At 32.5% G+C, this 12736-nt stretch overlaps 1 protein-coding gene across 1 annotated transcript in view; it reads left to right on the top strand.

Moving 5' to 3' along the window:
- The first annotated feature begins 3081 nt into the window (after positions 1-3081).
- The window catches only part of LOC118753211, a 27645-nt gene continuing 17990 nt past the window's right edge, over positions 3082-12736 (top strand). The window contains exon 1 of the mRNA XM_036488086.1: positions 3082-3182. Within this exon, the coding sequence (XP_036343979.1) occupies positions 3138-3182 (45 nt within the window). The 5' untranslated portion in view covers positions 3082-3137. The remainder of the gene's footprint in view (positions 3183-12736) is intronic.

Raw genomic sequence — 12736 nt, 5'->3', positions numbered from 1 at the left:
GTCAAGTTTGATCATCCGTTTATGTAATTTTTATTTTCATTGCATGATTATGCAAAAGAATAAGGTATAATTTTCTTGTTAATTGTGTGAAATAGCCAGAACAACCGCAGTGATGTGAAGTCGATGTTTATCGAAATCATGCTGTGAAACATAGAAATAGTAGATATCTAAATGTTATGCACAAATTTACTTTAAAAGAACTAGCGTGAAACTGACTTATTATTTGAGAATTTATCTAAATTATTCCAATTATAAAATTGTGATGTAGCTTTATTCGAATTGTAATACGCATTTAATTTCATCTTCCGATTAGAATGGGTCGATCTTTGTAAATTTTAATTGGAGATTGTTCAATATTATCAAATTCACCTTCTACCAACTTAATTTTTACATATTTCGTCTGTTTTCCCTTAATTTGATAAAATACTTCTTCCTAGTTACGACTTAGTTGCAGCTGCAGCCGAAACTAAATTTTATGTTGGTACTTAGCCAAAAAAGTCGAAACTAAGGCGACTATGAATAGCTTTAGTTGTGACTTAGTATAGTTTCGACTTAGTTGAGTACTAAATATGACTACGAATATGCGCCATTGATTTGACCATTTAACCACCAAAACTACGAGACACATACAACACAAATATAAACACAACCCATTCCTGCAACGTAGAGCTGATGGCCCCGGTAGCCAATGCTCATATAAACTATTAGTTCTGATATTCACATCAGCACTAAATAATAATAATAATAATAATATAATAGCAAGTATACATACATGTATGCATACATTTATTTATTTTAAAGTTTATATTTAAATTAATTTAAATATACATATACATAAATATATATACATACATTTATTTATTTTAAAGTTTATATAATTCCGGTAAACTCCTTCATTAATTATTATAATGGTCACCCTACCCTAGATCCGTTGACACTAATCGATTTCACAAACTCAAACAATACAGACAATATATAACAACATTCGAAGATAGCAGCTACTTCGGTAAAGTTACCGAACAATTTGCATGCAAAAATTTTACGTCGGATAATACCAAATATGAATACCTCATAATTTCACTTCCCCAAGAAGTGGTTATGACAGTATTTGATATTATTCAAAATCCTCCTTCGGAAAATAAGTATGAAAATTTAAAAAAGCACCTCATAGAACGACATTCACTAAGTGAACGTAAAAATTAGACCAAGTGCTATCTACTTCAGAACTTGGAGATAGAAGTCCCTCTGAGTTATACTGATCTCTTTTGGTTTTAGCAGGTTCAAATTTTGGTGTAGATTGTTAAAGAAACTTTGGCTAAGAGTATTGCCCAGAAAATTGAATATTGCTGTAAATATTCAGGATATGCTTAAGTTAGCTGATGATATGTGGGAGGTAATGAATAAGGGTGCTATTTGTAGCACTAGTTTAACGAACACAAATTCACACATTGAAAAAACAATGGAAAATTTAGTAAAAATTACTTCTTCTATGTGTGAGAGTTTTGCAAAGAGGTTTTTTGTATAAGGCAGACTATAGAAAATAGATCAGCAAGAGCTTCTAGATCATTTAGTAGGAATCGTTCGCCAACTAGGTCAAATTCTTGAAACTGGCTTTGTAGATATCATTATCGCTTTGGCATTAAAGCAAGAAAATGTGAACATCCTTGTTCATACTGGCAACATGAATCTCAGCAAAACTAACAAAGACGAGATTTGAGTAGTCCACTTGCAAAGTGCGCTATGTAAATTTTTTTCGATTTTTAGTTTTTGGTGGTTAACGTACCAGTATTTAAAGAAGTTTCATGTCCACTAACAATACAGTGCAAAATCCTTACATATTCTGAAAAAATAGCATCAAATGTTAGCTACTCTAGCAAAAGTCGCTATAATACTTACTGTATGTATATATACACTTTCAAAAGTCGCTATAATATTTATGGTACGTATTTATACAAGTTCAAAAGTCTCCACCTTCTGATGAACTTAGAAAACTGTAAGAAAACATGGTAGTTCCGGTGCCTAGTGGAAGACGTCTCAAAAAAAGAAGCAGACCAACATTCATGGAAGAGAGAACGCGAAAAGCTTAAAAAAGCTGGCTATATAAAACTTACTGTTTCAAAAGTCGCTATATTTAATTTCTATATATAAAATTTGCAAAAACTACCACACTGCGATTTTGATTTTTATTGTTATTACGCAACAAACATTGGGCTTGGTTAACAATTCGAAAATGATTCGAAAATGAATCTCTTTTTTCTAGTATCACCTTCGATAATGAATGTGGAAATAGGTTAGTATTCGATTCTTGAACTAGCCCGTTCTACAGCAAAACGGAACCTAACGAAGGTACGTTTACGTATTTTACCTTCGTTATGAATTTGAAATCCAGCTCATTCTCAAAGGGAAATATAAGACAATCACTCTCTCTCATTAGAGTTCACTTCGATAATGGGCTGGATTTCGAATTCATAATGAAGGTAAAATACATTGGATAACGAAGGTTCCGTTTTGTTGGAGAATGGCCTAGTTCTCGAATCGAATACTAACCTATTTCCACATTCATTATCAAAGGTGATACTAGAAAAAAGAGATTCGTTTTCCAATCATTTACGAATTGTTAACCAAGCCTAATAAATATTGGTCATACATATTTGTTTTTGAAAAAAGGAAAGTATATTTGATTAACGTTTAAGTATAGTTACTTTTTATTTTAGAGGTTTTTGTAATTTTTTTATAAGAAATTCGTTGTTAAATAAAGTATACTTCATTAAAAAAACAAATTAATTAAATTAAGAGATCATATTCATGATGTTATTTAAGTACATAAAAGAAAAATACTTATTCTAACTATTAACTATTTAGTTTTAATATTTTCTTGATTAATCGTCTTTTTTGTTATACGGGTTTTGGCTTGCTGGAAAAATGTAATTGAAATCTGCTCGAACTCTGCGTCGGATGAACTCGAAAACTTTACTGAAAATGCTTCTGAAAAGATAGTTTGGCGCTCTATAGACTAGTATTAGACTTTGTTTTAGAACTAAATACTTTTAATAACTGCCGTCACACTTAATGATCGGATTGGGTGCTTCTTATCTGTGCCTTTCCAGCAAAATGACTGTGCCGCTTTATCGTCAATAATGCTCCTCCAACACATTTTTACAAACTTATCCGGGTTTGATGAGGTAAGTGTTTTTAGCTGCGAAACCTGAGAAGTAAATCAGAAAGGCGTGATATTAGGTGTTGCTTTAGTAAAACATAACATGGCTTAAAGGGGTTTCTTTAAAGCAAATCAAAATAGCTTACCAAAATTTCAAATTTTTCGTCCTTTTCTAAAGTTTGTAAAAATTCCTCTGGAGAACTTAAAGGGACTTTAGGAAGGACTCGTAATGAAGGTGGTGTTGTTGTATTAATTCTGCTGTTTTCGGAGATGATCTTCAACGACTTCACTTCTTGTAGTATACGAGTTAATACTCTTTCAATGCCTTCCTGTTTGTTTTGAACTACCAAATAAAAATGAAAAGTATATTATTATTTTATTTTAACAAGTTAGTACTTCCGTTACTGTTTATTACCTTCTTCAATTTTTCCCATTATTTCTGTTTTCATTTTGTTTAGTTCTGTAGGGAAATAAAAGAGTTAGCGTGGCATTATTATAATTTGAGAATGCCTACCTGTTGTGGTGACAATACTATTATCGGCATTTTCAATAAATATGGTATTTAAATCTGCATCCATCTTCGCTGTTTACAATGCTTTATGAATTAAAGAAATGAAAACAAAGGTATGTTCGTTTAAATCGTGCAACAGCATGGCTTTTTCTATAATATCTTTAGCTTGATAATAAATATCGCCTTCGAAGTACTCAATCTTACAACAAAATTTTATATTAAATGTCTCGGATTTAATAGGTGATTCAAAAAAGTTATTTAGGCTTTTGAATTTTTTAGACTTAATCACAGTTTCAGAATTACATTCTAAAATTTCTTTTATCTCAAAAAAATCGTTTCCTACTATATATATATATATTATATATAGTATATTATCTGGGAATTTCGAAGAAAAATGAAATGTATCCGTTTTGATATATTTAATTTGTCCGCTTTTATTTTTTTTTATATTGGTTTTTTGAATTAATTCCTTTTCTTGGATTTTGCTCTGTTCCACTAAGCGATTATATAGCTGTGTCCCAACTAAGTTCTTTTTTCTATGTTTCCTTTTCAAAACTGAGAGATAGTTTTCGTATTTAAAAGCGCTGAAGCTCTCCAAGCTACCGAATATGTAAGCATCGTCTGCTATGTGGATAAGGCAATGTGAATTGTAAAACAACAGTTCATGCGAGTAGAAATTGTTAATATTTTCGACAAAATCTCTTAGTAGAACTTTGGCACAGTTATTGTTGCGCTTACATTCAATTTTATTCAATAAAATGCGTATTCCCAAGCTTAAGTATAAAAAATGCGTGTATCTGTCGAAGTCCAGTAATCCTTTCAGAACAAAAACTCCTGAGTATAGAAGGAAAGACCTGAATTCTGTCGCTTTACACCGATCGACTTCTTTCAGAGCTCTTGGTCGCCTGGCAAATTCCTTAGGAAATTGATCAGATACAAAAAGTAGCCGAGCATTCAACTTTTCAATATCATGTCTTCCAAGCAGTTGCCGATCTTTCAACCAAAATTTCAATAACGTTTTGGTTACTCCCAAACAAACAGCATGCATGTAGTCTATTGGAAAGGATTGAACTAAGTTCATTTTAAAATTTTCTAACACTATTGGCTGCAATTTGTTGTGATGGTCTGGGTTCAATCTGGATCTGAATGCATAATCTGAACGACTCTCAGAAAGATTATTTTCAGGCCAGAATATCATTCTATGGTTAATACTTTCTCCCTCTTGTACGCATTAATGGCAGCAGAAAAATCCTGTGTGTCCTTTAATTTGCAATATGAATGCTCTTGCTGGAGTATCGCAAATAAATGAACGGCACTTGACGCTGAAAATTCTCTCTTTAAACGAAAATCCGTGTTCTATTAGATGTTGCAGTTCACTAACAAATTTTTCTAGAAATTGATCTGGATCCTGGGGTTTACTCTTTCCAGAAAAAGCTACAACAGCTAACACATTTCCAGATCCCTCCACATTGACTTGTATAGGCCAAATTTGGGACGTGCTACTTTTCGCTAACGGAAGCCCGTCAATATTTGTATTCAAATGCAGCACTTCCTCTTTAAAATTACTTTTCAACAAAAAGTCTGTTAAAGCAAGCCATAATGCACATATTCTCCACCATTACTTTTTTCGACTGGGGCATCTTTTGGTGTCATTTTTAAGGTTCTTGCATCCATAGGTGGTCCACTTAATTTAGGTGTTAAGAGTTTCAGTAGGGCATTCGTGGCATCGTTCGTAATACTAAATTTTATTACCCATTTTTGCAATTCCTCTTTAAAATTTGAAATATTTAGGTCTTCGTCACTATCAGATGCGGAGCTATAGCTAAAATCAGTAAGATTGTCATAATCTTCATTCAAAGGAAAGTCTTCCGAAGCTGGAAGAGTAGTCGCGTTTGGAATATCTGAATATGTAATCCCAACATTCATTTGTTGTTGTTGAGGTTGCATTAGCATGCTTACAATTTCACTGCATTCACGTCTAATTGTTTCTGAAGCTTTCATTTTATTTAAATTATATTATTTTCTAAATTGCTAGTTACCAATTTTTATTTTCCCGAAAACAAACGCGCGACCCCCTTATTTGAAAAAATGAAACTATAGGCTGAATTTCTTTATTCATTCTGAACGTTTGGAATAAACTTTTTTGTTTACTTATTCTTTAGAACGTTCCTGATGATATGTTAACGTATATTTCAAACGTATTCTGTTTATTCCGGCTGTGAAATGGGATTATCCGGAATGTATAAAGAAACGCAGCCATAATAAACATGAAATTCCCAAAAGCATTAAAATACGCAACTTGCTGTCTTGTTACTATGGTTCTCATTTTATTTTCGAACCAATTTCGAGTGTATTTCCAACACACTATGAACGGTGGAAAACTAAGGTTGGTTATGAGTTCGTTCACAGTTCGATATTCATATTGGATATTGAAGGTATTTTTCGAACGTTCGCCACAATGTTTATTGGGTAGGCTCTTATTTATCCAAATTTTCAGATAATAAAAAGAAATGTACAATTTGGATATTACTTGTTGTTGTAGACGTTTTTTTTTAATTTATGGCTTACTATTATAAAATCACATAACGCTGTTTGCAAGTGGACTACTCATTTCAACACGTCGCAGTATGGGGATTTGGCGGAAAAAAGTCTGATTTTCAACATACCTCTATGGAATTTTTAATGATGTTTCGAAATTCTAGGAAAGTGTCTGCAATAAAATCAAAAGGAATTACTATATTCCGACCTATAGTTTTTTTCTACAGCTCTTCGAAAGTAACACTTCTGACTGAAAAATAACTCCAAATTTAAAGACGATTTTTTTTCTTTTTCTTGGACCGACTTCCAATTGATTATTTTTTCTTTAAGATTTGATATTTTGGGACGCTGAAACCGAAAGAACAAAGACTATAAAGAATTTGGTTGCATAGTTACAATTAATTTTAGAAGGGTATAAAAACAATACTCTTTTTTTGCTGAGACCTGCGATTTTTGCGTTATCAGGTGTTGGATACTACCTAGGTGTTGTTTCAGGTACAATCAGTTCCAGCTGCACATATGGCCGATTTTTTTTTTATGTGCAACTATAATATGTAAACTCCCTCTAATGTATTTTTAATGACAAGGAAGGCTTTCGATCTTTATGTTATTTATTATTATTATTTTTATTATATTATTATAATTACATATAAATGTAAAATAATTGTTGTATGTGCATATTATTCGATAGGTATTTTTTCCAAATTATGTAGAAATAAAGAGAGAATAAAAAATGTCTTCTTCATCCGCTACCTAAATATTTTCGGTTAGGTTAACGGCAGTTTAGACCGAACTGATCATCCACATTAGTTAATTTGTACATTATCACCTTGAATATGAATAATTCTTGAGGAAACAATGCTTAGGTAGTACGAGTACATGCATCAGTAGTTAATTACCAAAAAATAAATTCAATACTTCCAAGCTTCCGAGCGAATTGCCATTGCACTTTGCTATCATATTAGCCGCAACGTCAAGAGCAAGAAGCAACAGAAATTAGCATTGTTAATCAGAGGTAAATCTATATAAATATATATAAATCAAAAGCAGACACTACATATAGAGATATTTATTAACTTTTATAATGGAAAGTTTCACAATTTCATACGCAGATTTGTGCATGAAGCTTATACAATGTGGAAAAGATAGAACAAAATTTAAATTGTTGGAAGAATCTTATATCGAACTAAGTAAACGTAGAATTGACCGTAGAAACATTTTTATTGTAATTTCAAATTAAAGTGGCTGAACTCTATTCGGATGAAATCGCGGTTTGAATATAACAACGCTAGTTGGCTTAAAGGAACATTTAAAATTGAGTTTAGCAGTGATGAGTGTGAACCTTCAACCAGCTGTATATTTGGTCGTCCATGAAAACCTTTTGGCGAGTGCAGCGATCGTGCTAAGCGATATAAATGGGATGAAGTACGTGCTAAATTTTCCCAAGAGCTGATTGATTTTGCGTCTACTTCTAATAGTTTAAAAACTGATCAAAAAGTTTGCCCAAGAAAAACGGCTGGTATGTTTACAAAGCTTGAGTTGACAAAAGAAAAATATGAGTATCTTAAGCATTGGTTACAGAATGAAGTCTGTGACACGAACACCAGCAGCATCTTCGTGTTGTATTTGTGGAGCCACAACGTCACAAATAAATAATACTGAAAATGTTCATCTCAGGACTGTAAATGAAGAAGCACTGAAATTCGGTATGTCACCTGTACATGCTTGAATTAAGCTGATGGAATGTATTCTACATGGAGCTTACAATATGGATTTTCAATGAGGGACAGTGGATTCAAATACTCGTCCAATGAGAGATGCCCGAAAAGAGTTGATAAAACGTAAACTGAAATATAAAAATGGTATACATGTAGATACTATTAAGCAAGGAACGGGTACAACAAATTCTGGAAACACGTCACGAAGAATCTTTGCAAATCCAGCTTTGGTTTCTGAGATCATGGGTCTGGACGAAGACATAGTTAAAAGATTTGCTATTATTCTTGAAGCCATAACCATACGCGAACCAGTGCACCCCGCAAAATTTGGAGATTTTTGTATAGAGACAGCAAAAAGGTTCGTTTCTTTATATGGTTGGTACAATATGCCAATTACCCTACAGAAAATTCTTATACACGGAAAGAATATAATGGAAAAGTATATCTTTCCTGTGGGTATATTGTCCGAAGAGGCTCAGGAATGTAGAAACAAAGACTACAAAATATATAGACTGAGACACTCCAGCAAATGTAGCCGAATCGCTACGAATCAAGACATCATGCACCGAATGATGTTAACATCACGTTCATAGCACATTTGACACATTCTTTCACTAAAAACAAGTAAGAGCAGCGCTGTCTTCGGCTATGCCGAAGGCTTCATACCTTTCATGAACATCTGCAAATTTTACTTTGACTGATTACTGCTTTTGAATACATCTGCATACATCGATAGAGGAGTTATATACTTATATAAAAAATCGCATCTAAACAATCAGAGGTATGGAAGATATACTTTATATGACACCAATCTAAGTGATTTTCACCGCTATGTGATCGGTATGTAAACCGGTAACACAATTTATTGGGTTTAGTTTCGTACATAAAGGAGGTATATGGCAAAAACTGGTATCTTAACAATCAGTGTTATAGGAGATAAAGCTTATACAGCATAGATTTTGACGATTTTCTCAGTAGACTTTGTATTATTATTTATAAAATATCTTACGAAATTTCTCGGTTTTAGCTGTTAAAATAAAGGAGTTTTTCAGTAAAATCCCATATCTGAACAATCAGTTGTATGGGGGCTGCAGGTTATAGTGACCCGATCTTTGTTATTTTCCCTGTAAGTTTTCTGTTGATAATGAGTGAAAGCAGCGCGAAATTTCATGGTCCTAGCTACATAAATGGATGAATTATAACGAAAAATCTCATATCTGAACAATCAGTTGTATGGGAGCTATAGGTTATAGTTACCCCATCTTTTTAATTTTCACTGTAAGTTTTCTGTTGATAATTAGTGAAAACAGTGCGGAATTTCATGTGCCTAGCTATATAAATGGAGGAGTTATAACGCAAAATTTTATATCTGAACAATCAGTTGTATGGGAGCTATAGGTTATAGTGACCCGATCTTTGTAATTTTCACTGTAAGTATTCTGTTGATAATGGGTGCAAGTATTGCAAAATTTCATGTTCGTAGCTGCATAAATGGAGAAGTTATAATGAAAAATCTCATATCTGAAGAATCAGTTGTATGGGAGCTATATGTTATAGTGGTCCGATTCTTCCGGTTCCGACAAATGATTAATACATTATAAAAATACACCCACCTACCAAATTCGATCCGGATATCTCGAAAACTGAGAGACTAGATTGCATACAAACAGACAGACAGACGGACAGACGGACATGGCTAAATCAACTCAGCTCGACGTTCTGATCATATAAGTATACATTTTCATGGGTCTATCTCTTTTTGTTCTGGTACTTACAAACATCGGACCAAAGTTATAATACCATTTCATGCTCATGAAAGGTATAAAAACAGTGATTTAAGCGAAGAAGTAAAGGCTCTTTTACAGGAATAAATAAGTATATAGATATAAGTCGATGGCCCCTTCAGCACAAATTAAATTAGTCGTAAATTAGTTGTAGTATTAAATTTATAGTATAGCTTATAAAATACAAAATTAACTAAATAATATATGTACATTTATGTTAATATAAAGGAAAATAAGGTAGTTACTGCAGAAAAATATATTATTCACTATTTTTATTTTTATTGGTGGTCGATATTTTTTAATTTTTGCTTTAATAATGCTATTTTCATAGAGAAAGATATACAATTGCATTGGTACTAAAATTATACATGCATAAAGTGAAGAATATCAAGTTCTTAGCTGCTAAATGGAGGAGTTATAGGGAAAAAATATCACATCTGAACCAACGGTTGTATGGGAGCTATATGATGTGTGGGCCTGACCTTTATGATTTTCACCCGCAATACCTCGCTTATGATAACTGACAAATGTGCAAAATTTGAAGATCTTAGCTTCAATATTTTTGAAGATACAGACTTTTTTCCGCATCTCCATACAAAAATTCCCACTGTGCGTCGCCTATTTGTTTATGATAAAGACAACAAATTACAATTTTTGATCGACAGTGGTGCTGAAATGTCAGTTCTTATGGTAAAAAATTATTAAATGTGAATTTGTGTTTAAGAGAATTTCCATTTATTTTTATTATAGCAGATATACTAAAACCAATTATTGGAGCAGATTTTTTAGCAAAATATGGGCTTTTGATTGATTTGAGAAATAAACGTTTGGTAGATCCATTGACAAATATTTCAGTAAGTGCGGTATCCGGATTTTTGAAAATATCCTTGCCAAATCTATTTCCTGTAGAAAATAAATATATAAAATTACTTAAAGCATTTCCATCATTATTATCTGATCCTGACTACAATAAACCAGTTAAGCATTCTACTGTTCACCACATAATTTGTAATGGTAAATTACCTTTTTCAAAACCGAGAAGACTTGATCCCATAAAATTTAAAGTAGTAAAAACTGAGTTCGATTTTTAGTGAATTCTGGCATATGTCGCTCTTCTAATTCACATGTTGTTTCTCCATTGCATTTAGTGCCCGAAAAAGAGTCCGATGATTGGCGTCGATGTGGTGATTCTCGACGATTGAATTTTATAACAGTACCTGATCGGTATCCACTATAAATATTAACTTGCGCTCCAAACATATATTTTATAAAATAGATTTAGTACGTGCCTATCACCAAATACCAATGGCAGAAGAAGACATTGGTAAAACTGCGATTCAAACACCTACTACGTTTATACGCACGTATTATTTGCAAATAACAATTTGCAAAATGGTAAAAATTGCCGTATAAACGCTGAGTTAATTTTTTATTTGCAAATAAGCGCAAGACGCCGCCATTCTTAGGTTTATTTTCTTTTTATCATCTTATTGCCTTTTTATAATCAAGACGTTGCCATTTTTAACTTTATTTTCTTTTTCGATGGTCATATTATTGCCTTTTTATAATCAGACAATATTAAAAAAGAATTTTTCACCATCGAATAAACGGTGAGTTAGGTATTTGCAAATTATTTTTATTTGCAAATAGCTTACGTATAAACGTAGTACCGTTTGGTCTTTGAGTTTGTAAGAATACCTTTCGGTCTTAGAAATTCTGCGCAAACTTTTCAACGTTTTATTAATGAAGTCTTAGCAGATTTAGATTTTGTTTTTGTATATTTGGACGATATACTTATTGATTGTAATAATGAAGAGGAGCATTTAGTACACCTACAAACAGTATATACAACTTTAGATGATTTCGGCTTAAATATCAAGCTAAACAAATGCACTTTTGGTGTGTCACAAATCGATTTCTAAGGTTACAATATTTCTAAGGAAGGCATTAAGCCAACCAATGAAAAAATCAAAGTCATTCGTGAGTTTGAACGTTCCAAAACAGCTAAACAAATGCAAAAGTTCATAGGTATGGTGAATTGTTATCACCGATATATACCAAGGCTAGCGGAATTTTTAAGCCCGATTCACGCAATGGTAACACTTGCCTTGAAACAAAAGAGTCATAGTTTAATTTGGAATAATGAGGCGGTACAAAACTTTGAAAAGGTCAAAGGGATTTGTGCGGCAGAAGATCTTTTAAACCACTTTCACAAAACAGCAAATCTTTCAATATCAGTAGACGCTTCAACAATTGCGATAGGTGTTCTGGAGCAACACATTGGAAATGAAATTGAACCTTTAGCATTCTATTCAAAGAAATTAACAGCATCTGAAACTAAATACAGTGCTTTTGACCGGGACTATTTAGTAATATATGAAACTATTAAACATTTTAGGCACATATTAGAAGGACCTAAATATACGGTCTATATCGACCACAAACCATTAACTTATGTGCTAGATTCGAAAGTTGAACGTAGTCCTCGTCAGACAAGGCATCCTGAATAAATTTCTCAATTTATTATTGGCATCGAAACATATTGCAGGCAAAAATAATATTGTAACAGACACACTTTCACGCATTCCAGAAGTAGAACCTCTAGAAAATAGCGAGTTTAACCTTAGAGTGTTATATGAAGAACAGCAAAAAGATCAATTTTTTTAAGATTTTATTAGAACTCCAGAGGGTATTTATAAATTAAAAGAAATTGAAGTTCCTATTCTTAAGATCAAAATTTTGTGAATAATCAAATGGAACTACTAGACCATACATACCGCAAAGCCTTCGTAGAGAAGCATTTTCTAAATTACATAACATAGCTCACCCTAGTACTTGAGCTACACGACATTTAATTAAATCCAAATATTTCTGGCCATCAATGAATAAAGAAATCAATAAATGGCTTAAAATATGCACAGGTTGCCAAAAAGCAAAAGTATTTAAATACACTAAAACTAGTAGTATTAGTAAAATAACTATAGCAAAAGGTAGAGCATCTACATATAGACATTGTAGGACCCTTGAC

The sequence above is a fragment of the Rhagoletis pomonella genome, unplaced genomic scaffold (assembly GCF_013731165.1).
Source record: "Rhagoletis pomonella isolate Grant_MI unplaced genomic scaffold, Rhpom_1.0 Rhpom_scaffold_02215, whole genome shotgun sequence".
In the NCBI taxonomy this organism is placed as follows: Eukaryota; Metazoa; Arthropoda; class Insecta; order Diptera; family Tephritidae; genus Rhagoletis; species Rhagoletis pomonella.
The sequence above is the reverse complement of the archived record's forward strand: the minus strand, read 5'-3'. Positions and strand labels throughout refer to the sequence as shown.